The 26,357-nt window shown below is 51.8% G+C and overlaps 2 protein-coding genes across 3 annotated transcripts in view; one reads left to right on the top strand and one right to left on the bottom strand.

The window, feature by feature from the left end:
• The window catches only part of CHADL (chondroadherin like), a 9,594-nt gene extending 4,981 nt beyond the window's left edge, over window positions 1–4,613 (bottom strand). The window contains exons 1-2 of the mRNA XM_044984205.1: window positions 4,455–4,613; window positions 1,027–2,700 (exon numbers count right to left, since the gene is read on the bottom strand). Of these exons, the coding sequence (XP_044840140.1) occupies window positions 1,027–2,700; window positions 4,455–4,613 (1,833 nt within the window). The remainder of the gene's footprint in view (window positions 1–1,026; window positions 2,701–4,454) is intronic.
• LOC123346748 (chondroadherin-like) overlaps window positions 1–26,357 on the top strand; it is a 27,377-nt gene extending 1,020 nt beyond the window's left edge. The window contains exons 2-6 of one of the 2 annotated variants that reach the window (XM_044984220.1): window positions 4,528–4,631; window positions 12,877–13,070; window positions 20,341–20,786; window positions 21,320–21,918; window positions 23,715–26,357. In XM_044984220.1, coding sequence (XP_044840155.1) covers window positions 20,348–20,786; window positions 21,320–21,918; window positions 23,715–24,587 — 1,911 coding nt within the window. In that variant the 5' untranslated portion in view covers window positions 4,528–4,631; window positions 12,877–13,070; window positions 20,341–20,347 and the 3' untranslated portion in view covers window positions 24,588–26,357. The remainder of the gene's footprint in view (window positions 1–4,527; window positions 4,632–12,876; window positions 13,071–20,340; window positions 20,787–21,319; window positions 21,919–23,714) is intronic. The other variant, XM_044984214.1, reaches the window with a different exon arrangement.

The raw sequence follows: 26,357 nt of genomic DNA, 5'->3' as shown, positions 1-26,357 counted from the left end.
AGGGTTTCATGCTATGAAAAACTACTGAGACCCCTTTAATTTACATAACTAGTTTGGGTTGTATTATGGGAACCTCAGAATGTACCCAAATTTCCATTAAAAGGGAAAGAAGAATTTGGCAGGGACGTGTTCCACTTTCTTCTCTACAAGCAAGAGAAACACTGGGCTCTGCAGTGGCCTCATTCTGGGTTTTGAGATTTGAGAGTAAAACCGATCAGGGTGGTTGAATGGCCAGGCAATCTCCCTGGACCCGAGTTTGGCGCTCTCCTTCCCCAGGGCTGGGAGTTGCTGTGAAAGCAGCATGGGAGGCCCCAGATGTGGCCTTGTTGAGCCTGAAAGGAGCCTTGGCTGGCAGGAGGATGGTGGCAATTTGGGGTGCTTGAGAGGCGAGAGAAACAGGTGAGTAGCAGAGGGGAATCCCTCAGAATAGGTCTTCACAGGACAAGAAGACATATTGACAAATTGGAGGAAAGAGAAATATCAATTATTAGGACCCTGGAGGGAGGAGCTTAGGGCAGGGTCTACAGCCCATTGAAAGAAACAGGAATCTTTCTATTGACTATCCTTGGCTTTGGATCAAGCCCTTAATGAGGACAGATTAAAGGAATGAAGAGCCTGTAACCTGGCTGGGCTATGACATGGGGCGGATCTGGCACCTGTGAAAGATGCAATTGCCAAGGAGGGGTAGAGAGGGACTGTTGGGGCAGGCCGAGGGGGCATAATCACTAGGAGTAACAGGATAAAACTGAACAAAGGTGCAATTCAGGCTAAATATCGGGAAGCTTTTCTTCCAAGCGAGGCCTCAGGCTGAGCAATCATCTCCCAAAGGAAGTGGTACAAGCCCCAGTGTTGGGGCCATTGCTTTGGGTTGGAAGCCCCTTCATTTCGTCCAGAAGAAACACTGGAACGTGCTGCAGGGAAGTGCCCTGCAGTGGGAGCAGGGAGGAGAGGTGACTGAACAGTAATTTGTATAGTAGGATTTAGCTTTATTAGGCTGGGGCACTCGCCCTTCTCCCTCCCTCTCACCTGTTCTAGCCCCATATTATCCAGATACAGGTGCAGCAGGGACCTGGCTACAGGGAGGAAGGCTCCGTCCCCAATAGACTTGATGGGATTCTTGGACAGCTTCAGCTCACTAAGGACAGGCAAACCCCTGAGGGACCCGGTGGGCACTTCCTGCAATAGGTTCTCATCCAGGTGCAGCTTCTCTAGCATCTTGGCGGGGCTCAGGGCCCTGGGGGACACACGAGTGATGCGGTTCCCGCTTAGGTAGACCCAGCGTAGCTGCCCTGCCCCAGCCAGGTCATTGTCTGACAGCTGGCTGATGGAGTTATGCTGCAAGTGGAGGGAGAAGAGGTTGGGCAGGAGGCTGAAGGCCCCCGTGGGCATCCGAGTGAACCCATTGTGGTCCAGGTACAGGTAGCTGAGCAGGGGGGCCCCACCAAAGGCAGCAGCATCTATGGCAGCAATGTTGTTGTTAGACAGGTAGAGGTAGACCAGCTTCTTTAAGCCCTGGAAGGCCCCCGGCTGCAGCTCCGCGATCTTGCAGCTTTGCAGATGGAGCGAGACCAGCTTCTTCAAGCCAGGGAAGGATCCCTTGGGTATGGAGTGGAACTCGTTCTGGCGCAGGTCCAGCAGCTGAGTGTTGCCTGGGAACCCCTTGGGGATCTTCCGGAGGCCTCTGTTCTCGCAGTTGCTGTGTTGGAAATCAGGGGAGCAGGCACAGACTTTTGGACACCTTATCTTAGCATCTCCCTCTGGCTCCCTCCTGGGGGTGACTGGGCTGGGGAGCCGCTTCTCGTCCGGGGCAGGGCCCCCACATTTCATATCAATGGACCTCAGTGACTCCAGCTGCTCACCTCTGAAGGCGCCAGGGCCTGCACATGGCACATCGGTCTGGACCCTCGCTTTCTCCGTCCACTCCTTGAAGGGTCGCATGTAGCACGTGCAAACCATGGGGTTCCCTGTTAAGTTGATTTTCTTCAGGTGAGCGGCTTCTGTCAGCGGCTGCAGCACCTGCAGCTGGTTATTGTGGAGGTCGACTGTGTGCAGCAGGGGGCTCTTCACAAAGGCTTTGTGTGAGACATCCTGCAGGGCCATGTTGTCCAAGAACAGCTGCTTCAGTGAAGCCATCTCAATGGCCTCCTCGCTGATGTACGTGACAGGGTTGTGTCCCAGGTCCAGCCGTGTGGTACCCGACAGCCTTGACAGGGCCTCTGTGGGCAGGGACTGCAGTTCGTTGTGGTCCAGGCTCAACCTCCTCAGGGTCGGCAACCCAGCAAAGGCCTCCGTGGCTATGACATGAAGTGCATTATGGGACAGGCGGAGCCACTTGATCAGCTGCAGGCCCTGGAAGACCATATCGGGCAGGTAGACCAGGAAGTTCTCGCCAAGGTTGAGGAAGTTGAGGAAGCCCAGTTGGCTGAAAGCCCCTGGCTTTATCTCTTCTATGCGGTTCTTCTCCAGGATGAGCTGCTGAAGAGAAGACAGCCCATCCAGGGACTCCTGGTAGATGAAGGCTATATTGTTGGAAGCCAGGTTGAGGTAGATCAGTCGTCCTAGTCCCCTGAAAGCCCCTTCCTCAATACTTGCCACATTGCATCGCTGCAGGTTTAAGTGGGTGAGGTATGGGATAGGGAGGAAAGCTCCTCCAGGGATGACTTTTATGTTGTTGCCCCGGAGATCCAATTTTTGGGTGACCTGTTGATTACACAAGCATCAGTTACTGAAGATGGAATCCACAACCTCTCCCACCTCTCTGCAGCAGATTGACGGGCTGTCCCAGGCCTCTCTGCAGCCGTTATCGCTGTGATCTGGCCAAATCTCACAAGCAGGCTCATGACTGGTCAATACTTGGAAGAGACACTTCCCAGAGCACCTCCAGTCTGCTGCAGAAAGTTGTGATGGGGTCTCAATAGTGACCATTCGTCCTGCTGAACCAGGCTTCCTGCAGTGCAGCAATCGCTAACATCCTGCGTGAGCCTTAGTTCAGTACTGACTCAGAGGGGAACGTGCCTCCTACACCAACACCACCTTCCTGCAGCCATCTGGGTTTCCCTTGTTTCCTTATTTCGCTATCTGACTCTGCCTTAGCTTAAGGCCTGTAACAATCACCACCTCGGAGGGGCCTGACTGTGTATTGGCCAAAAATATTGTAACTGGGGTTTTTTTTGTCTTGATCAGCTGAGTTATTTTTATGATGTTGTTCGGTAGAAGAGCTGACCCTGAGCAGACCAGCTCATCTGGCTACACTGGCGATTTGCAGCGCTGGAAAGCCTCCACCAGCGCTGCAATTAGTAAGTGGCCACACCTGCAGGGCACTTCCAGCGCTGCAACTCCCTGGCTGCAGCGCTGGCCGTATACCTCACTCGGCATGGGGAATAAGGATTCCAGCGCTGGTGCTGCAGCGCTGGTCATCAAGTGTGGCCACACACCAGCGCTGTGATTGGCCTCCAGGGTATAAGGTGTATCCCAGAATGCTTTTATAAATTACTCTCTTTGTTTTGTTATGCAGCCTCTCTTTGTTTTGTTGTGAACGAGCTCCGATCGGAGCTCCGAACAGAGCTCCTGTTTGCTGTGATCATCTGTACCTGGCTGTAAACAATCAAATGAGAGGCAGGGAGAGTGAATGAAACAGAACCGATCACCGATCGGAGCTCCGTTGAACTGCTAATCTAAAACAAACACTGATCACAGCAAACACCACAGGGAGTGAGTGAAACAGCGGGGGGAGTCCGTGTTGGAGGCAGGCTGTATGCAATTAAGAGTTAAGACTAAGGGCTCATGAACATTTTGTGATTTTTCCAATCCAGGAAGCTAACACACAACAGTGTTGGCTCCAAAAATCCACTCTATCTTCCCCGCTCCCTGTCACAGTACACCACCCTCCACCCTCCTCTTTTGAAAAGCACGTTGTTGCACTTGAATGCTGGGATAGCTGCCCATAATGCAGCACTCCCAACAGCGCTGCTAATACTGCAAATGTGGCCACACACCAGCGCTGGTAGCTGTGAGTGTGGCCACACACCAGCGCTGCTCCTACACAGCTGGATGACCAGCGCTGCAAACTACCAGCGCTGCAAACCGTAAGTGTAGCCATACCCTTGCAAACTGCCCTGCATGTGGATCAACCCCTCCCTTAAGATTTTCACATCAATGGCATTGAAAGGCTGCGAGGTTACTGCACAAATCTTTCGGAAACCCAGACATCTGCATGAAGTGAACCACACCTGCTTGCATCTTGTTCTGCTTCCTCTCCCCTGTCCTACAGCAGCCTGTGTGGCTCAGTGCTGTGCAAGGAGAGAGAGAATCAGACTGGTGCCCAGATGCCCCAGGGGGTGAGGAGCTTTGATGGTGGTGGAAGCGGCGGCAAGTGTGTGGGGAGCAGTTTAAGAGCACTTTGTGCTGCGTTTGCCTCTGACTCTTCCCTTCCCCCGCTGTGCCCAGGGACTGACCTGTGGGATGGTGATGGGCACCTCCGTGAGGTTCTTGTTCAGACACATGACGTGGTGCTTTATGTTATCGCAGATGCAGATCCGTGGGCAGCGCTCAGCAGCCGCTCCCCTGACGGGGAAGAGAGCTGACACCAGAAGGAGGCCCAGGCAACCCCACATCCTGGAAAGTGGCTACGGGTGAGAGAGAGAGAGAGATGGAACAGGCACCCCAAACAGACAGAGATGTGCATTCCCACAGTGCTTCTCGTCCCCACGGACCCTAAGTGCTCTGCAGGCCGCATCCCTTGGGATTGCGGCAGCTGTTTCACGGTGCACTGCAATGCTCCAGCCCCGTTTGAGAGACAGGGAAGGGGATAGTGTGACTAAGGGAAAGTGCAGCGGGAAGTTTAAATTACTCAGGTATGAGCCTAGTTTTAAGCATGTGAGTTGTCCCATTGAACTCAATGGAAGCTGGATTGATTCTGGTTCCATTCTTGAACTCAAGGGGGTGGGGCTACGACTCTCATGCTTAAAGCTAAGTACATGGTTCACTGGATCAGGGCTTTAGAGGGACAAGCAACCTCGGCTAAATCACCAGTACCTCCTCCTGCAGCACTTGGACTTTCCTTGGAGGTTTCCTTTCCAAGTACGGACCAGGTCCAACCTGCTTCAGCTTGTGAGATCTGATGTAATCTCACTCCAAGGCAGAGTGGCTAAAGGACAACACCGGTGCTGCCAGAAACGGAGCGGAGAGCATTTAGCAGACACAAGAGCATGTGCTAATGTGATTGTGACAACACGCATTACCGTTGCCATATATCCCAAGAGAAGGAGGGTAGGAAACTGCGGTAACTCATAACCATTCAGTAGCAGTAGCACTGTTCCAATGCATCCTTGCTCGTAAAAGACTGTAATTGTACCGCAACTTCCAATTGGTAGCTGAGTGATTTACGAATGCTAATTAGCTTAGCCTCACGCCACCCCTGATAGGCAGATCTGTAATGTCTCCTCATTTTACAGAGGGGTAACATTATTATTATTATTTATTTATTTTATTATTAATTAATTTATTTTATTTCTTATTTTATTTTCAAGTGTCCCAAATGTGCAAGGTACTTCCCCATAACAAGTAAAAGGCAATGATCCCTGGTCCAGCGAGTTTGCAATCTGTATTGGAGCAGACACACCAAGGGAGGGGTCAGAAGAAGGCAACAATGGGTGGTGAACAGGAGGATAAGGTTGTCCATACTCAGATCAGGTGGTTTGGAAGTGAGGTGTGGACCCATCTGGATGGCTCATCCAAGCTGAGTCTGTGTTTGGTTTGTTACTTCCACCTTGTTTCCCCATAGGCTTCCTGGCAGAGGTGGGTTCTTAGGAAAGGGTTGGATGAGGTGAAAGGAGGTGGGCTTGGTGACTGTATTGTGGAGCGTGCCCCAGTCGTAAGGGTCAGCAGGGAAGAAGTCATGGGGATGGAGGTGTCTGTGAGAGGCTGGGAAGGAATGCTGAGGCTGGCCGCGCTGGCAGAGCAGGCTGGATGTGGAGGTGGGACGTGTGGGAGGAGACCATGTCTGAGAGGCTGGGCTTAGGAGCAAAGACAAGAAGTTTGTATTTGATGTTCAGGGAGCTGGGGAGACAGTGAAGTGATTCAGTGGGAGTTGATGTGGTTGGAGCAATTGGTGAGGGAGAGGTGGTTTTGGCAGCAGCATTTACAGATGGATCAGAGGTGGCTAAGGCTGGTTGACCGAAGAGGGATGAAGACAAGTGACTTGATCCTCAGGGCAGAAAGGAAAGTGTGGTTTATTTAAAATATTGTGACGGAATGAGTAACTGGAATAAGTAATGGCCTGGATATGTGGGGAGAAGGAGAGACAGGAGCCACAGATGTCAGCCTGGTTATGGGCCGGGATGATGCGAGAGAAGATGGTCTGGTCAGCTGTAACCTAGAACAAAATCAGCAAAGATGTTCGGTAGGGGAGACTGTAAGCTTGTTTTTGGCCATGCTGAATTTGAGTTTACAGTGAACTGCCCAAGAGGAGCTGTTGGAGAGTCAGTGAGAGAGCGGTCCATGGCAGAAAACTGTATCTGAAAGTCATCAGCACACAGGTGATAGCTAAACCTCTGCGAACAGATGAAGTCTCCCAATGATGGGATAGAGAGGGAGAAGAGGAGAGGACCCAAGATGGAGCACTAGGCAGCGTCCATAGAGAAGTGGGAAAGGAGGGGGGAAGAGCCATCAGAGATGCAGGAGAACCAAGCAAGGTGAGAGTCACAGGTCAATGGCAGCAGAAAGGTCAAGGAGGATGAGGATGGAGGATAGGCTTGAGATAAAGCCAGGAAGAAACCACTAGAGACGTTGGACGGATGAGAAGTAAGGCCTGGAAAGGTTAAATGTCTTGCCTGAGGTCACAGAGTCAGTGGCAGTGCAGCCCAAGACCCTAGGGGCCTCACTCTCCACCTTCAGCCTGTCCACAGGCCCGTCTGTCCTGCTGGGGGTTACACAAGGGTGACAAGGCAGGAAGCAGCCAAGGCTTTGTGAGACAGTGAATCCACTCTGGCCTTGGCTACACTTGAGAGTTACAGTGCTGGTGGTGGCTTTACAGCGCTGTAACTCTCTCTCCATCCACACTGGCAAGGCACATACAGCGCTGTATCTCCCTGGCTACAGCGCTGCATGTACTCCACCTCGACGAGAGGAATAAAGAGAATAGCGCTGGTGCTGCAGCACTGGGGTGCCAGTGTAAACAGGGAATAATCTTACTACGCTGTAACTGACCTCCGGAAGCTTCCCATAATGCTTTTAAGTAAAGATTACACTCTTTGTTTTGTTGTGATGCCTCTGTTTGTTTTGTTGTGAACTCCGGGCTCCTGGAGCTGCTTATCTAAAAAAACAAACACAGCTCCTGTTTGCTGTGAATGAGCTCCCTTTGGAACGCCCACAGCTAGTGTTTGCTTGAAGAGAGGGGGCGAGCAGGAGGGAGGGAGGAAGCGGGAGGTCCGTTTCGGGGACGCTGCTTATCTGGTCTGTGAGGGGAAAAAACAAAGAAGGCTATTTGCTTTCAGTGAGCGAGAGACGGGTGGGGGAGGGCGTCGGAACTTGCAGCTGCTGACAGAGAGTCGGCTCCAAAAATCCACTCTCTCTCTCCCCCACGCTCCCTGTCACACTCCACCCCACCCCCCGGACCTTTTGAAAAGCATGTTGCAGCCACTTGAACGCTGGGATAGCTGCCCATAATGCACCGCTCCCAATGCCGCTGCAGATGCTGCAAATGTGGCCACGACAGTGCGCTGGTAGCTGTCAGTGTGGCCAGACTGCAGCGCTTTCCCTACGCAGCTGTATGAAGACAGCTTTAACTCCCGGCGCTGTACAGCTGCAAGTGTAGCCATACCCTCTGAGCGCTGGGGATGTGGCACGCCTTGGGCTGGGGCCTTTGAGCTACTGTTTTAGCACATTAGTGTAAGCTAAGTATGCGGCTAGAAGCAAAATGGGCAGCATTAGCAAAGGTTTTTTGAATGGTCAGTGGAGTGGCAAAAATGTATGAGGGAGAGTCCAGAGCTGGGGGAAGGAGTGGGGGTGATCTCAGGGGGAGGGGGGAGAATAACAAATGTCAGCATTCACAGCTCTGTCTGCAGTAGAGCTCCCACCCTTGCAAACCCCAATGGAGCTGAGCTGAGCCGAACTGAGCGTAGACAGGGCCCATGATGGTGAGTCTCCTGAGCCAGGGTCAGTGCTAGCTTTCCATCCACTGTTATGTTAATGCACTTCCCTTCTGCGGCAATCCTATGCCCCCACAAACAGCGCTGCTGAGCCTGTCCTCCAGCACCCCTGGCTATACCACGCCTGGGGGTCCCACTCACTCCTCTGCTAGTGCACCTCACTCCTGGCCTGCGGCATCCCCTGCCCTGGGCCCCACATGGCAGTGCCCCTCCCAGCCCCCCTGCAACAGCCCCAGCTATCCCAGCCCTGGGCCCCACACAGCCCTGCTGGCTCACCTCAGTGCTGAGCAGTGGCACCTATCCCAGACTCCACTCACACACACATGGATTGTGATCCCCCTCTGCTGCACCCCTGGCTTATCCCAGTCCTGGGCTCTGCCAGTACAGCTCAGTCCTGACCTACAGCCTTCCTGGACACTGAATGCCCAAGTCCCTCCTGAGCAGGGAGTGCTCAGCATACTGCTTGTGCAGTGTGGACAAAACCTCCAGTACCCAGGAGGTGCATTAAGATCCTTGAGATCATTTTGGCTTAATATGTGCAAGTCCACTGCTGTCACAGCAGTGAGAGGCTGCAACCCCCAACAACTCGTCTTCCCCCGTCCAAACCCCCAACAACTTACCCAGATGCTTCCTCCTGTTTGCACAAGGCAGCTCCTTCCCCAGGAAAGCAGGACTAGAGTAACGCGAAACTGAGGAAAGTGAAGATGGGAATGGCAAAGCCAAAGGGACTGAAATCCTTTCACCCAGCAGCTACCAGAGTCCTGTGAATTCTCCTGGTGGGCGTGGGTGTGTGTGGTTTACTTTACTCTCAGAAATGAGGGCTGAATGGAGCTTTGTGTTGCTTTCCCAGCCTGGCTCGTGCTCACACAGAGCTGGTGGGGGAAAGCAAAACTGAAGTGAAGTGCAGCCTTTGGGAGAGCAGCAACTAATCAGATGCATCCCTCTGTACTTACTGGGAAAGCCTTTGGTAGAGGAAGGGCTGTGGAATTTAAACCCCTTGTCTTGAATGTCACAATGCCATGAAAAATAATATCTGTGTTAGAACTAGACTGACTCCCTTCCCCCTTGCCCCTCCTCTCTCCTCTCTGTGTATACTTGTGTGTAGAGAAATGATATATAATCTAAAATATAGACATTAAATAAAAACCTACTCCTCTCTAATCCAGCATGAGGGTTTACCTCAGAAATGCACATAGATTAAACATTAGCAGCTTCCACTATAACTAACTTAGCCATTTTGTGCACATGTATATATTTGTATCACTATAGACTTAATGCTTTCTTATATATAAGGCTTTCTTTTAAGTCTATAGTAATACAAATTACTGATACGTGCTGAGTGACAGTTGATGTAGGAAACAGGTTTCTGAATGTCCTGACTGTTGTGCATTTAAAACCTAACCCTAATGCTGCATTCATTTGTTTTATTAAAGGAAGTGCCTGTGTCTCTGTGTGCGCATGTGAGGTGTTTTCGCTTTGCAGAAAGAGTTGGGATAATGGATGGGTAGTTTTGCACCAGTGCTATCTTTCATGACTGGAGTTTCAGCTTCTCTGGCAGTGGTGGCGTTGCCTATGGAATCTGTGCGAGGACCCACGGTCTAGTAAGAGCTTAGGAACGTAACCCTGCCATCTTTTTTTTTCCTTTTAAATCTTCCAGGGCCCTGATCCAGTGACTTGCTGAGAAACTGATATTCTCTGATTCCAGTGGAAGTTGCTTGTTCTCTGCATCTCTGGGGAATAGGCCATTAGTTTGCAGAGAGTTTTAGCTGTCACCTCATTGTGATGCTCAGACTCCGTCTCCTGCCAGTCAGTTACAATGCCCTGGATTATTCAGGTGCAGGGGAATTTGCATTTAAGCCTTTTTCAGAAAAAGGTTGAAATGTCATTTTCATAAAGGAAAATGCTGCTTTCTCATTCGCAAATGTCTCAGCTGCTTAGGTCCTTGCTCCTCCTTAACGTATGCATTAGCCTGTTACCCCTGTGCCGTTATGGCGTCACATTGACGTCAGTGGGATTCTGTGTGGGTGCAGGAGTCCCCAGAGTCAATGGAATCCCACGTTGAGAGGCAGGGCTAGTGCATCTATTTGCAGGATCGGGGGTCTACTTCTGGTGCTGCACTGGGTCTACTGGGCTGGACTCTGGTTCCTAGGCTTGTGCGAGTGAGGACTTGCTGGAGAGGAGATGCTTCAACTCTCTGGGTAGGCTCCTTGCTCAGTGGGCCCCACTAGCGTTGTAAGGAGAGTGAGGATGGCAAACATGTAGCTGTGGTCACCTGAAAGGGGGCTGTCTTTCTGACAGGAGCGCAAAGTACTGCTCTGTGGGGATCATTAAAACATTCAGGTGACCACAGTGTGCAGAGCTGGGCGTTGTGATTGTCAGCTAGACAACATTTGCAGTAGAACTCTCGGCTCTGGAAATGCAGACCTCCCTGCCTGCGGCTCAGAAGGCGGCAATGCCGCTATCTCAGGGCCTGATACTGCTCCCATCTGGGCCCAGTGAGGGCATGGTTGGGGGCTCGGTCACAAGCTGAACCAGCTAGTGGGCCCCATTGTTGCACGTCTTCCTCACCTGAGTGGTCCCACTGACTCTCATGTGTCTGTGTGTGTAAGAGCCGCAGGAGCGGGCTCAAAGTTTAGTGCCTGATGATTGCCCCAGAGATTTGGACTGTGCATGTTGTATTGTTATTATAGGGTTGCTGAGATGTTGGATCACGCTGGTTTGTGGCTAGGTACGGAGTTTAATCGTCTTGCTGGGCCAGACTCCATCTGAGAGATCTTCGGGAAAGAATTGTCCTTGAACCAGTGCACAGAATGGCTCAGCTAAAACTCTGCTCCTGTTTGAATTTAACAACAAAAAGCCGCGTTGCAGAGGGAGAGGGGCGGAGGCTGGGCAGCAGGACACAGGAAAGAGAAACACAGGCAACTTGTTTTTAATGTAAACGTTCTGTGCGCTGGGGAGAGGAGGGTGGAATTTTCCACTGTGCAGTGGAGTCTCTCCTTCCTGCGCACACAGCGGGGAGTGGGGTGAAGGTAGGAGGATTTCTGTGCAGGGAGGAGACGCACAAGACTGTGGCTTTTTCTGTCCTCACGGACCTCAGCCTTGGAGGGCCTGCCCCTTCTCGCCCTCCCAATGACACTGGCTTCTTTGTGTGGGTCAGGTGGCTGCAGAAGCCAGCCAATGCTGTTGCTACTGCTTTTTGATCCAAGCAGAACGGGGGCGGCTTGCGCTAAACGTTAGTCCTGTGTCCTTCTAAGCGACAAATGCCCCAGCCTACCTGCCCTTGTGACCTCTGCCCTAAGGGAGTAGCCTTCACTCAGCAAGCCGCCCCTTTGGCTTCGCTAGGACGCCTTGTGTGACTGAGGCGGTTGCAGGATCAGACCCTTTGTTTTGAAAAGGAAAGGTGGCCGAGTTAAAGCTGGATTAATCCCTCCTGGGGGGGGGGGGCAGGGATGCCTTGCGATTGCTCAGCAGCTTAAAGCCAGCTTTTTGGGGGAATGGAATGACCATTTACCTCTCGGTCTCCGGTTCTGAACCAGCCACAGGTCAGTAGAGCCCCAAACTTGCTTTTTCCCCATGGTTGTTCAAAGGCCCTTGTGTGTGGAGGACTCAGGTTAATTTCTAGTAGGACAGGGATTAAATCGGGCTGTTACCTTTTTGAAAGTTTGCTTCAGGACAATTCCATGATATAGATCATATTAAGGGACCCAGTGGCTGCCTGTTCTCCAGCCCCCTCACCACAACCACCTAGAGACACCAGATTCCACATCATTTCCTGCCTGAATTATTGCAGCACAGTCGTATCATCTGTGTGCACTTCACCAGGTAGATGTACCATCACAAATACAGTTCCAGAAAGGAAAGCATCTGTTTTACAGTATCAAACAGTGAGCAAACCAAGCCAGTCAGCTAAACAGATGTCAGACTGGAAAAAATAAGCTCCATCTACAACCCAACCTTTGTGCACCTGTGATACCAAACTGAGATGCCATTTGCAGGAGATTGCACAAACCTTCATAGTGTGATTCTCTTGCCTCTGATATTAAATTGTTGACAACACTGTTGACATTCAAATGATCATCATTAGGCTTCAGAGTGCACATCATATTGAGATGATTGAGGCAGCTGATATTTCTCTCAGGCCTGATGTCAGGAAGACATTGCTGCCTCAGTTCATATCCAGTCTGACTTCACTTTTTAAGGTTATTTTCTAGAGTACATGATGTAACCTCCAGGGGAAGGTATCAGTTTGTGAAGCTGCCATGAGCCAGCCCAATGACCGCAGATTTCAGAAACTGCATTTCATGCAAAGCCTCAACAAATTCAGACGTACTCCCAGCAGGAGAAAACGCCAGAGGCCAGGAGTTACTATTGACACTTCTCTGCTCCCCAGTGCCCACAAGTTTCACGCTATGGACAAAAAGCCAAAACTTCTGGACTTGGTGGGACATCACAGGGGCTCGGTGCCTACTGGGGTGTGGCCATTTCAGGCTTTCTAGACAGGGACCAGCACCTTGGTTTTCACTTGAAAATGGTTTTCAAACCTGGCTCATTTCCTAATGCGGAGAGGGACAAAGGGCCTGAAGGAGGGCTGGGCAGGCTCAGGTGTTTCAAACACTGATGCATGCTGGGTTCCAGATTTCGGGGCTGTATTTTTTTATCATCTTTTTTATTTTTATTTTTTTTGCTGCCTTTACTTTCTCCAGCTCATCTGTATCCTTTCTCCCTGCAGACAATAGGAGGAAACAACTCATGTCCTAGCACCGCTTCCTCCATCAGGTTATGTGACTTGTTGGACGCATATGAGCTGAAAGGAGGAAGAGTCACCAGGACAATCGCTCCACAGCACATGGGGTGTTTGGAGAGGGGCTAAAGCACTGGAGCTGCGCAGCAAATACTCCCCAGCAGAGCCGTCTCTCAGGACAGGTAAGGGAGATGGAAAGCCCCAGTGACGCTGAGTGTCTTTGTCAGTGAAGGGGTAGGGGGAGCGCCGTGGAGGCAGGGCAGAGCAGATGAGAAATGTTGTGCATTTGGAAATAGCTGCTGCAAATGGGTTATTTTGCTACATTCACTGGTTTGGAAAAAACAGTGAAAACCTAGAGCAAGTACTTCTAGCTGAAAGTAAGTGAAATTGCTGCTCAGTGGAGGCTAGATGGGAGCACAAATATGCAGCTCCAAAGGAAACCATTCCTACACTATTATTAGTCACTTATAGATAAGCCGAGAGCTTCACAGAGCTGCCCCATAGAGCTTGCAGTGTTGACCTGAATTTTATGGGTTAGCTGTTATGGCTCACCACTGATCGCATCCGACCAGAAGATTTATAGGTTCTTGTCCAATTCAGACTACAGGGTCCGAGAACTCAGAGAGTTCTATATCGGGAGAGGACTCTCGGGGTGCTTGGCAAAAACACTTACACTGAGGACAATACCAAATCGATAAAAGCTTTATTGCGATTAACAAAAGAATAATAAATGCTATGAAACTTATGACTGCAAAACAGTAAAAGAATTCCAAAACTCCTGGTGGTAACATTCCTATTATAAATACCTTAACTTAACATACCACACCCTTCCTCGAGGCCCCGGTAATAGGAGGTGAAGGACCAGCCTTGCTCCTGACATGCTCGATAACACGATGGTTCTGGCTTCCCCAATAGTTAGGAATGTTGAGTAGTTACGCTGTACTGCACACGCTGAGCTGATAGCATGATAGTCTATAGAATATAGGAGAACAAAGAAAAGAAAAAAGTTCCCTAAGATATCCTTACATAATATTTTATAGGATCCTGACACTATGTAATTCAGACCCAAATCTTATTTCCGTACCCTAAGAAATGTATAGGTACCTTTCTCCTATAGGTTAGTGGATTATGACACTTACTCTCCACATATTAATAAGGACTGTCTCACTCCGAAAACTGCCAAGCTAGGCTCTCTTGGCGACTTCCAGGTTTGTGGTGTACCCCGCGATTACCAACCGGTTGCAGACGCCAGATAAACCTGTTCAGTGTTGTGTGTAGTTCCTCCCTTCAGTTCCCCAAAGTTCAGGGACCATTTCTATCTGTGCCAGTGGTTGCCAGCCTTTATGCTGACTTACTCTTAACTGATCATACTTTTAACTGTTTAGCTGATCTTACCGGATACAGGCCGATAGGCTTCTTGCATTTCAGCAAAACTTATTCTATGTATAATTATTAGGAAACACATATCATGTGCTTCAAAACATCCTAATTTCATAGGAATTAATACTGATAAAATATAAGAATCGTATATGAAATGGATTAATTCAGAAAGAGAAACATATTATTTGATACAGCTGGCTGGATTAGTAGGATATAATAGTTAGCAAAGTAATCTTATGGGCTACAGCAGTAACACGGGAGACAATAAACTCAGAACAAACACAGACTCGCACCCAAAGGGTGGCGGAGAGACACATCCTGGGTCCAATCCGGTGGCACTATGGGAGTTTCTCAGGTAGAGGGCTACAGGATCAGGCTCCCAGGTTAAAGAGAGAAAGCAGATGGGGAGAGAGCTGCATCCTGGGGAAGAGTGAAAGAGGCAACACTGAGAGGAGGAAGAGGGGATTGGTAGGCGGGAGTCATGCTCAGCAGAAGTAGATGGGGAGAAGTGCTGCGGGGGGGGAAGACATGCAGAGTGTGGAGAGGAAGAGAGTGCAGAGACTCCCGCCGATGGGTAAGGTACAGAGCGACGAGAGCCAGAAGATTAGCCGGTTTAGAGCTGGCTGTACCCTATGGGCAGAACAGTGACATCTTAGGGGGCCATGAAATGCTGAGCACCTCTGCATTTGGCTGTACTGCAGGGTGGGGCCACACTCCGGTTGGCTGTGGCTTCAGTGCTTCCCTGGCGTGTGTTTCTCAGATGGACACGCTGGTCTCCTCGTCCCGGGAAGCTGCAGCAGGGTCACCAGCACGAAATAGAAAGTGGATATTGTTTTTTCTTTTTCATCATGCCACCAGCCGAGCCCCTAGGAGTGAGCAGCGAGACTCCATGGGCCAGGGCAGAACTCTACAGGTGCCCAAGCAGCAGTTACAGTATATTGAAATGGAAAGAGGGGGGTTGTCCCTGCACCAGCTAAGGCGGAGGGGGGAGTTCTCCCTCTGATATAGCAGAGTGGGGTAGCTCTGCTTCCCCCTGTACTTTAACCCCAGCACCCAAGTGGCACACTCATCACTCTGGCGAAGGAGTGTCTGCAGTCAAGAACGGTGGCTTCTTTTAGGTATGATCTTTTTATTCTACACTAGATAGAACAGAACAGGAAAAGAACAAGCTGTGATGGTGGTTTGCCCCATCATAAAGTCTGCTGGGTTGAGGGCCTTACTGCAAAGCACAGGGCATGTATCACGGGCCCCGAGTCTCAGAGATGCTGGTGTGAGTCCAGAGTAACTCCACAGATGTCGGTGGCGTAACTGCAAACTTACCCTGGTGTAACTAACATCAGAATCTGGCCCGTGGGGCACCGCAGCCGTGTTTAGGAATCTGGATGTCCTTGCTGTACATATAGAGACCCATTGGAGGGTGTGAGATGAGCATCCTAGGACATTGGTTTCCTATCGGTTCAAGCAGCTAAGTCCAGTGATGAGTAAAGGGCTGCTGGGGAGGGGAGGAGAGATGATCTCAAACACCCCATTCTCGGAGGATTATATTGCTGATGTCAGGGAGTGTTTAGTGGTGCCAGGAGAGAAGTGATTTGATCAGGAACATCATCCTGAAGTCCCCTCTAGCTCCAGTGGGTTGTTCAGTTTACAGCTCCGACCATGATCATGGTTCTACCAGCTCCTCCCTCAGCACCCTGGGCTCTGCACGTTGCTCTGCTCTCCCTGCCATGCCCACCAGGGCGAGGGATTCTGCCAGTCAGGACTGCTCTGCTCTAGTGGCACCGACTCTGCAGGGCACAGCAGGGCAGAGCCTGGCAGCAGCTGGGACATGGAGCTATCCAGCTAGAAGGGGCCATGTTCCAGCAGAGACTCCCCTGACTGTAGCCACACCTTAACCAAGGAAATCGGGCCAGGGGGAGACCGCAGGGCTGCGTTTCCTGCCGGTCAGATTGCCGAGTCAGCCTTTCTCTAGAAGTCCGTTTTGCCATGAGTGAACAAAAGGAGGAAGCCCAGGCTCGCGGCCGTTCCTGTTCGCTCCCTCGGCTTTGGGCTACACAAACTTGATTCAGGAGGAGACGGGAGAGAGAGTGTCCCCCTGCCATGGAAGAGAAAGAAAGGGAGCAAGACCAGGGCAGAGAGAATGGGGAGGAAAGCAACAGGAGCAGTCAGAGAGACAGTGGGGGCCAGATCCTTTGGCGGTGTAAAGCTGTTGCTTTCACTGCAGGAAGGCTGATTGACACCGCCCGAGTCTCCAGCCCTGGGAATGGGAGGGAATCGAGAGGGAGAGGAGGAAGTAGAGGCTCGTGGAGGCAGAATGGGTGAGGAGAAGAGAATAAAGGAAGGCAGAACAGTGAAAGATAAAGCTACCCAACTGTAGATCCAATCTGACTGATAGTGCTCCTCTTTCACCATCTTGTCCTGCTGCCCTGGCAGGAAGGAGAACGTTGGTATGAACTGGTGAAAATCCGTTGCCAGCCAAAGCCAGACCTGGTGATTATTCCAGACCACATGAAGCCCTAGAAACCCTCCAAACTTTTGGAACAAAATATCATCAGAGGTGAGAAGCCTAATTCCCCACTCTCCCAAAGTGGGAGCCCAGAGCAGTAAGTGTTGGCCACCGCACTGATTTCTGGAATGCCCCTGGTCTGCCCAACTCCAGGCAGCAGGAATTAAATTTGAGTCTCCTCTCTGGCACAGCAGTGTCCCCTGGGAGGGCTCAGGGCAACTGGGAGTCAACCCTGGATCTTCCTCATGGCAGGGTAGAAACCAGTTCGGGCATCGGGCCTGCTCTGGGACAGCAGAGTAGGAATCAAAGCCAGGTCTGCTGCGTGGCACAGCATTGATCCCTAGGGGCGGTGAGGTGAGCAGCTTCTCTTCAGAACATTTCAAGAGAAAATGACAGAGGAGGAGAACGACCTGGGTGTACTGATTGATCACAGGGTAACTATGAGCCACCAATGTGATGTGGCTGAGAAAAAGGCTTATGCAGTCCTAGAATGCATCAGACGAGATATTTCTAGTCAGGGGCGGCTCTGTGTTTTGCTGCCCCAAGCATGGCAGTCAGGCAGCCTTCGGCGGCGGTTCTGCAGGAGGTCCGCCCTGGTCACGCGGATTCGGCGGCGGTTCTGTGGGTGATTTACTGGTCCCACGCCTTCGGCGTACCTGCTGCCAAATTGCACCGAAGTTGTAGGACCGGCGGACCTCCTGCAGAAATGCTGCCAAAGGCTCCCTGGCTGCCGCCCTCACGACGACCAGCAGGCCGCTCCCCCTCCCCCCGCTCCCCCCGGCTTGCCGCCCCAGGCACGCTCTTGCTGCACTGGTGCCTGGAGCCACCCCTGTTTCTAGTAGAGACAGGGAAGTGTTACTGCCATTATACAAGACACTGGTGAGACCTCATCTGGAATTGTATGTGCAATTCTGGTCTCCCATGTTTAAGAAAGATGAATTCAAACTGGAACAGGTGCAGAGAAGGGCTACTAGGATGATCCAAGGAACAGAAAAGCTACCTTATGAGAGGAGACTCAGAGCTTGGCTTGTTTAGCCTAACCAAAAGAAGGCTCAGGGGGGATATGATTGCTCTTTATAAATATATCACAGGGATACACACCAGGGGGGAAGAGGAGTTATTTAAGTTAAGGGCCAATGCTGGCATAAGCACAAATGGATATAAACTGGCTATCAATAAGTTTAGGCTTGAAATTAGATGGAAGTTTCTAACCATCACAGCAGTGACGTTCTGGAACAGCCTTCTGAGGGGAGCAGTGGGAGCAAAAAATCTAACTAGCTTCAACACCAAGCTTGATAAGTGTGTGGAGGAATGGTATGATGAGGCTGCCTACATCTGCCATTGTAAATGTCCCCAACAACTGGTGATGGGACACTAGGTGGGGAGGGGGGCTCGGAGTTACTACAGAGAATTCTCTCCCAGGTGTCTGGCTGGTGGGTCTTGCCCACGTGCTCAGGGTCTAACTAATCATCATATTTGGGATCAGGAAAGCATTTCCCCTCAGGTCAGATTGGCAGAGACCCTGTGGGTTTTTTTACCTTCCTCTGCAGCATGGGGCACGGGTCACTTGCAGGTTTAACCTAGAGTAATGATGGATTCTCTGTAACTTGAAGTCTTTAAATCATGATTTAAAGACTTCAAGTTAAACTCAGCCACAGGTTAAGGGACAGTCTATTACAGGAGTGGGCGGGGTGAGGTTCTGTGGCTGCAATGTGCAGGAAGTCAGACTAGATGATAGTCCCTTCTGGCCTTAAAGTCTATGACACTATAGCAGCTGCTGACACAGCACAGTGTCTCTTTAGATCAGGGGTTGGCAACCTATGGCACGCGTGCCAAAGGTGGCACGCGAGCCGATTTTTGATGGCACACGGGGCGGGCTGAGCCGCTTGGCCTGCCACCACTTTGGGGGTTCCTGTTGCTGGCCTCTTGCCAGCTGGGGTCCCGCCGCCGGTCCCACTCAGCACCCGCTGCTGGCCTGGGGTTTCTTCCCCCAGGCTGGCAGCGGGCTGAGACCCCAGCTGGCAGGAGCCAGTGGCCAAAACCCCAGAGCGAGGCGGGCTGAGCCACTCAGCCTGCTGTTGCTCTGGGGCTCTCACTGCTGGCCCCTTGCCAGCCGGGGTCCCGACACCGGTCCCACTCAGCGCTCGCTGCTGGCCTGGGTGAAGGAACCCCAGGCTGGCAGTGGGCTGAGACCTCAGCTGGCAGGAGCCAGCGGCTGAAACCCCAGAGGGGGGCTGGCGGAGACGCTCAGCCCACCCCTGAAATCCCAGAGCTGGGCGGGCTGACCCGCTCAGCCCGCTGCCACTCTGGGGTTCTGGCTGCTGGCTCCTTACCAGCTGGGGTCCCTGCCGCAGCCCCACTCACCTTGCCTCCAGTTGGAGTTCCAGCGCAGGCCCCCTGCCAGACAGGGTCCAGGCTTCCGGCCCTGCTCAGCCCTACCAGCCGCCAGCTCCACTCACCTCAGCTGCCGATCTGGGGTTCCAGCCGCTGACCTCCTGCCGGCCAGTTATCAGCTGATAACTTAGAAGCCTGTGTGCAGCTTAAAGTATCTAAATACAAGCCACCAGACACTGGAAAACTCAGCAAGGAAAAGCAAGGGCAAGGATCACACTAAACTAATAAGATCTACATTTTAATTTAATTTTAAATAAAGCTGCTGAAACATTTTGAAAACCTTGTTTACTTTACATATAACAGTAGTTTGTTTATATATTATAGACTTAGACAGACCTTCTAAAACCATTAAAATGTATTACTGGCACGCGAAGCCTTAAATTAGACTGTATACATGAAGACTTGGCACACCACTGCTGAAAGGTTGCCGACCCCTGCTTTAGACTGTGGCACTGGAAACATCTGGTCCTGGCCACGGTTGGAGGCAGGATACCAGACAGGATGGAGCAATGGTCTGATCTGGTTTCAGCAGTTCCTTTGTTCCTATGGGTCTGCCACATAGAAATGTAAGGCCAGAAGGTAGCTAGAGAGGTCATCTAGTGCATCCCCCTGCGCTGAGGCAGGACCCATACAGGACTTTATCACATGCAGCTGGCAGCAGATGAGCCATGTCACTGGTTCTGAGAACTTCATTCTCTGCTAGCTCTTGATAATAGAAACATATTGATAAAGTGACGGGAATCCAGAAATGATGATCTAAAATCAACTAAGGGGCTACAGGAACTGACCTATGGAAAGATTTAAAATAACAATATTCCTGTAGCTCAGCCAAAGCCGAGTGAGGTGACAAGCACGCACACCATCAGTGGGGTAAAAACAAAAGGGCTAAGAAGAACTGTTCAGATTGATTCAAAGGTTTATTAAACTTGGAGTGATAGGAGCATGTTGGCTGCATTATATTACATCTCCTACCAGTGAGATCTGCTGGGCTGTGGACTAGTCCTCTGTGGACGGTGAGTAATTTAAGAGTCGTCTGGACAAATTCCCTGGAGAATATAGCATAGAGAAGGACAGTCTCAGGGAGGTGTGGACAAGATGTGATCTATTCTGTTCCCAGCCCTTTTACAGTTTGTATGAATCTGTTTCACTCGCTGCCTGGCTTGTCTTGCAAACAGAGACACTATGTCGAGGCTCTGGATTATGGTTCTTGTTCTGCTGTGGATTCCAGTCATGGCCATTGCACAGCTCCCAGGCAATGCCCAGTGTCCTGTGAACTGCTCCTGCTTCTTCTCCCAGTGGTTTGTCCGGTGCTCCAATGCCAGCTTATCCTCTCTTCCCCCTGGCATCACCAATGCCACCGTGGAGCTCGACCTGCAGCACAACCAGTTCAGCACCCTCTCAGCAGGCTTCTTCCCAGAACTGGCTGAGATCAACATCATTTACCTCGGCAGCAGTGGCATCCATCAGATTGAGCCGGGGGCTTTTCAGGGGGTCAAGAATCTCTACCATCTCCACCTGGACAACAACCTCCTGGAGCAGGTCCCAGAGGGTGTCTTTGAGAATCTGACAAATCTGATCTTCCTGTACCTGGAGCACAACCAGATTGCTCACCTCCTGCCAGGTATTTCTGGATGGATAGGCTGGGTGCCCAGCACCACTATGAGCCAGCTAACTGAGCAACCAGCATTATAATATTAATAATGGAGATATCCTATCTCCTAGACCTGGAAGGGTCATCAAGTCCAGCCCCCTGCCTTCACTAGCAGGACCAAGTACTGATTTTGCCCCAGATCCCTAAGTGGCTCCCCTCAAGGATTGAGTTCATAACCCTGGGTTTAGCAGGCCAATGCTCAAACCACTGACCTGTCCCTCCCCCCACACCTCTTCTCTACTAATCCCTGCCCAAGCTGTAGGTCTCCTGAAGACCCCACACTGCTGAGAGGATGGGGGCCAGAACTGCCACCAACGGGTCCTGCATGTCCATGATACAAAGTCAGCACCTCCTTCTACCCAGGGGAAAATGGGAGGGGGTAACTCAAGGCTCGGGGAGAGGAGGTGCCTCATGGTCAGAGATTATTGAAGCAGAGAACATTTGATATTGGCTTGACCTGGTTGGAATGTGTGTGGCTCTCTCTCTCTCTCTCTCTCTCTCAGGTGGGTTCTCTTCTCTGAAGCAACTCAGTGCCCTGGACCTGAGTAACAACCTGCTGCTGGAGCTCTCTGACCAAGCCCTTCACGGCCTCCCGCGGCTGCGTCGGCTCTACCTGAGTGCGAACCGTATTACCAATGTGTCCAGCAAAGCCCTCCCAGGCAGCCTGCGGACCCTCAGCCTAGACAGGAACCAGCTGACGAGCGTGCCCGCAGCCATCCGCACCTCTCCCATGCTCTCCACTCTACAGCTGAGTGGTAACCCCATCCGGAAGCTGACGTCTCTCTCCTTTGGGAGGAGGCTTCGCTCCCTAAGGCAGCTGTTCCTGGACAGCCTGGCCCTGGAGCAGATCACCAACTTGGCTTTCACCAGGCTCCGCTGGCTGGAGCTGCTGAGCCTGAGGAACAACAGCCTGGAGTCGCTCCCGCCTCTGTCCTCCCTAAAGTCGCTCTCCACTCTGTATCTGACTGGGAACAAGTGGCGCTGTGACTGCAACCTGATCTGGCTCCGCACCTGGCAGAAGAAGGTGGTCCGGAAAGAACGCAGCCCCGTGGAGTGCAGCTCCCCAGGGGTGCTACAGGGACAGCTCCTGGTGGACATAGAGGTAACAGCCTGTGGTTCCAGAGTACATGAAAGTGGTGGACTGGGGCCAGGGCACACAGGATTTCCAATCCAAGCGTCTCTCCCCTTCTGCCTCAAGGGCTGGGAGTGCTGTGAAGGGAGCCATTGTTCATGGCACCAGTACTTTAAAAGGGAGACAAGCAATGCCCTTGCCGATCTCACGGCAGGATGAGGCCTGGCCAGTATGCGGATAGGACACGGACAGTTCCATGCACTGCAGATAACAGACAGTTACTTACATAACTCCCACGTGCCCCATTCCCCCAGGGAGCCAAAACTCAGTCCTTTAGCTTGAAAACACTGGCCCCTTCCGCAGAGTTTAAGATCTTTCCTGGTTGCAGCTGATAGCAGCTCCCTGACCCTCGGTGCTGAGAGATAGCCACTTTAGGGCACGGCCCCCTACAGCGCTGCCAGCTGGGAGGGAGTGCTTTTTGGTGGAGGGGCTGCGGAGGTCACAGGAAATCCGAAAGCAATTTGGGGAGGGGGGAGTTAATAGGTGGGCCTGGCATGGCATTAATGTGTTTCAGTGGTTGGGGGGGAAGGTGCACACAGGATGAGTTCAGCTGCTGGTGAAGGGAAGAAAGAAACAGTTGCACATTCTATTTTCTGTGGTTTTTTGTCTTCATTTCCTCCCTTTCTCCTCTGCTCAGTCCCTCTCTCTCTCCCCCTCCCTAGCTCTTGTGGGGAGCAGCCGGGGCTGCTGGGTTAGGGTGTGGCTGCAGAGGCCATCCTGCCGTGCAGAAGGCGCTGGGTGTCAGCGCTCGGAGCAGGCCGCAGCTTATGGCAGGCTCTGGTTCCCACGTTATGTGAGGCGTGAATAAAAATAATATATTGTTCAAATACAAGCTCATGTTGGCTTAATGCAAAGACCAGCACAGCTCTTCCCTTCCTATCTCCCTCTTCCTCTCTCTGCCACACCCTTCTTCATCCTCTGTCACATTCACTCTCGGCCTGTCCCTCCCCTCACACCTCTCCTTCCGTGTCTGCTGCGATCCGTTCACCTGCCGTGCAGGGGAGGTGACCACAGCACACAGATGCCTCTCCTGGTATCTGCCTCTGCCTGGGGGAAGCTGGGCCTCAGCCGTTCAACCTGCTGTCAGCTTTCCCAGCTCAGGTGGCTGGTGGTCAGTTGGTGGGTGGGGACCAGAGAAGTTTACAGAAACAGGACCAAATGCCCCTGGAAACTGAGCCAGTCCTGGTTCCGAGATACATGGTCACCTGAAAACAGAGCCACTCTGACATTCTTGCCCATAAAAGACCTCCGACTGATTGTGTTAGAGTTATTAGCTTATATCAGAGAGGCGGCCATGTTAGTCTGTATCCACAAAAACGATGAGTCCAGTGACACCTTAAAGATGAACAGATTTATTTGTTAGGCATTCCATGCATCTGAAGAAGTGGATTTTTTACCCATGAAAGCTTATGCCCAAATAAATCTGTTAGTCTTTAGGGTGCCACCATACTCCTTGTTGTTTTTGAGGTATTAGCTTGGTATCCTAGGACAGTTCTAAACTGGGTAATTTATATCCTTCCAGTCTAACCGATCTCCCCACTACAGTTTGAACTGGATCAGGCATTCTCCACTTCCTGTCCTAAACCCCTCAAAATAATCTCCTACCTCTGTCTGGGATTGGGGTGCAGGATGGCTGGGCTGTTTCCTCCCAGAAGCCTCTGCCTGTCAGTGGGGAGGAGTTATCCCTGCTGGTGCTTCATCCAGGCCCTAAAGAAACAGAAGACCTGATTCTCTCTCATGTGGGTTTTGTTTTTCACCTTGCCCAGTTACAGAAGCTGACTTGCCCACCTTTTGGGACGGACTCCACCACCCTCAGCCCCTCTGAGAACACGAATACACCCACGGCCATTGCTCCACCCAGAGACATACCTCTCCCAGGGGCTGCTACCACAGCTACCACCACGACCTCCACCGCCCTGATCACCACAAAGAGGCTCCCCAGCTCCACCACCCACTCAGCTACCTCCCTTCACCGTGTGCTGGAGAGGTGGGACCCATGCTTGGCCGACTACATCAGCAGCGTCCACATCAGGACAAAGGGCAACACCTCCCTGGTGGTTTCCTGGGCTTTCTCCGGTGACCATGACCAATTTGAGGTGCGGTACACGGCTGGCCGGGATGAGCAGGTGCTGTGGGTGGTGGGAGGGTTGGCTGAGGTGACGCTCCACGATCTCCACACAGGGACTGAGTACAGAGTCTGCGTCATCCCCCAGAATGAGAATCTGCTGGCGTGCCAGGCCCCTGCCGCCCGGCAGTGCAAAGCAGAGCGCACTGCTGGCCTTCCTAGTGACACTCAGCCTGTGCACGCCCCGCTCGGCCACAGCCACTTGGCCGTGGGTTTTGGCGTTGCTGTTGCTCTCCTAGCACTCGCAGCACTGGCCCTGGCTGTCACCTACAGGCTGCGGACGCGGCCGATCCAATTCCAGCGCTACTATGATGAAGACGAGTCACCCCTTCATCGCAGGAGCAGCAACCAAGCCAAGATGACCACGGGCCCAGTTGATGAAAGCATGGAGGATGAGGACTGGCACAGTAATGGGACAGCTGCCAGCCAGTGCCCAGAGGAGAAAGTAGACTGCACCGTGTCTGCCCCACCCAGGCTCACACTCACATCCACACCCACGTATGTGACTCTGTGATTCTAACTGCTCCCTGGCATCCTATGGCTGAGCAGGAAGTGCCCCATGGGGTCTGCCACTCACCCAGGGACCGGACACCATAGAGCCCCGAGGAGTAAACCAGACAGTTCTGTAACTGCCCCTTGTGACTGACATGGACAATAAAATGCAGCCCTAGAAAGCTGAGATGGGAAAAACCTGTAGCTTAGGGCCCCTGTTGTCCATCCCGGTCCATGCCCCCTCCAGCCAGTGCAGGGTTGTTCCCTACAGAGAATCCCCAGGGAGGGTCGTGCACAGCCTCATGCCTCACATGAATAGTTTTGAAGTGCTGGCTCTCCATTGGGGTACCTATGTGATTCACAAAGCCTTTCCCAGCCAGGGGTGATGTAAAAAGGCAGGGTTGGTGACTGGTTTCCACTTGACAGGCAACCTCTACATGGCTGAGGGGTGGCTATTTATAGCAAAGCTGGACTGGAAATCACAGGAGAACAGGCTTTTGGAATTAATCCCCCCTGGCCCTGATTATTTACAGCTTCTGCCACCCTCCACCCAAAATAGCAGCTGTCTTTCTCTCTCGCTGTTTTGGCATGTAGTTTTTGCACCCGTGGGGATGGGGTGTGTGTGTGGAGTGGATGTAAGAAGGACCCAGAGAAGGGGAAAGGCAGAAATGATGTTTGCAGCTCAAGTTTGACCAGAGCAGAGGCCCAGTGCAGGCCAGGGGGGAGCTGCAGGAGTGGAGAAGGAATTTGCACCAGTCCTGCCTAGCCTGTGTGAAAGGCTGGGGAGCCGGGTGCTACATGATGGGGGGGGAGCAAGGAAGGAATTGTGTTTCTGGGGCAGTACAGGGTTCAGGTCTGTCGGAGCGTCTAGAAACCTGACATCATGGAGGATGTGAATTCCAAGCCCAACAAGCCGTTCAAAGCTAACAGGCGCTGTCCTTTGCTGGTAGCATTTAACCTTCCCACCCACCCACCCCCGCTGCTGTCTTGGTGCAAGTTTTTGAATGTTCTGTTTTGTCCAAAACAAAGGTGGGGGTGGGGAGGCTTCCCAGCTAAAACAAAAAAATCTTATTTTCCATTCTGTGCTTTGAAGGGTGCCCATTACCTGGGGCAAAGGTGCGTGTTCCCCAAGACCTCTCTCTCCCTCAGCATGAGTGCCTTCTTTCAACCAAGGCATCTTCCTAAAACTGTTGGAGGGGGTTGCAGGACACTGGAAAATACTGACCTTGCTCTGCTCTCCTCTCTGCCAGGGCTGTCTGCACCCCCCCTTCCCCACCACTGGGCATTGGCCTGGCCCACACATTTCATTCTCACTCTGGAACAGCATTTGAGCCTCTTCCGGACTCCATGCCACTTCTGATTGCATTGGACTTGCCCCTGCCCATGAGGAGTAGGAGACTGTGGAATAATCTCCCAAGACAAGTGGCAAAGGCCTTTATAGCACATTCCATTTCCAACGCACCTAAGCAACATTCTTCCTTCCTTCCTCCCACTCACCTGCTCGCGTCACTAACCCTTTGACAAACAGGGAAATGAGGCAGACGGTGAGTGGATTGCTCAGTGCCACAAAGCATTTGGGCATAGCGCTCTGAAACTGTGTGGGGCAGACAGACATCAGGTTATTTCAGCTTTACTCTCTATAAACAAACAGGACAAAGCCCTCAGCATTTATCTTCCCTTTGTCTACATGCAAAGTCCTGGTCTTTGGCTCCTGGAGAGCACTGTGGCCTAAATGGTGCACCTCTGTGGCACACTCTGTTTGCTGGACTAATAAAGCACACGGTAAAACCGT

Source organism: Mauremys mutica, chromosome 1, assembly GCF_020497125.1.
Source record: "Mauremys mutica isolate MM-2020 ecotype Southern chromosome 1, ASM2049712v1, whole genome shotgun sequence".
Taxonomy (NCBI): Eukaryota; Metazoa; Chordata; order Testudines; family Geoemydidae; genus Mauremys; species Mauremys mutica.
The sequence above is the reverse complement of the archived record's forward strand: the minus strand, read 5'-3'. Positions and strand labels throughout refer to the sequence as shown.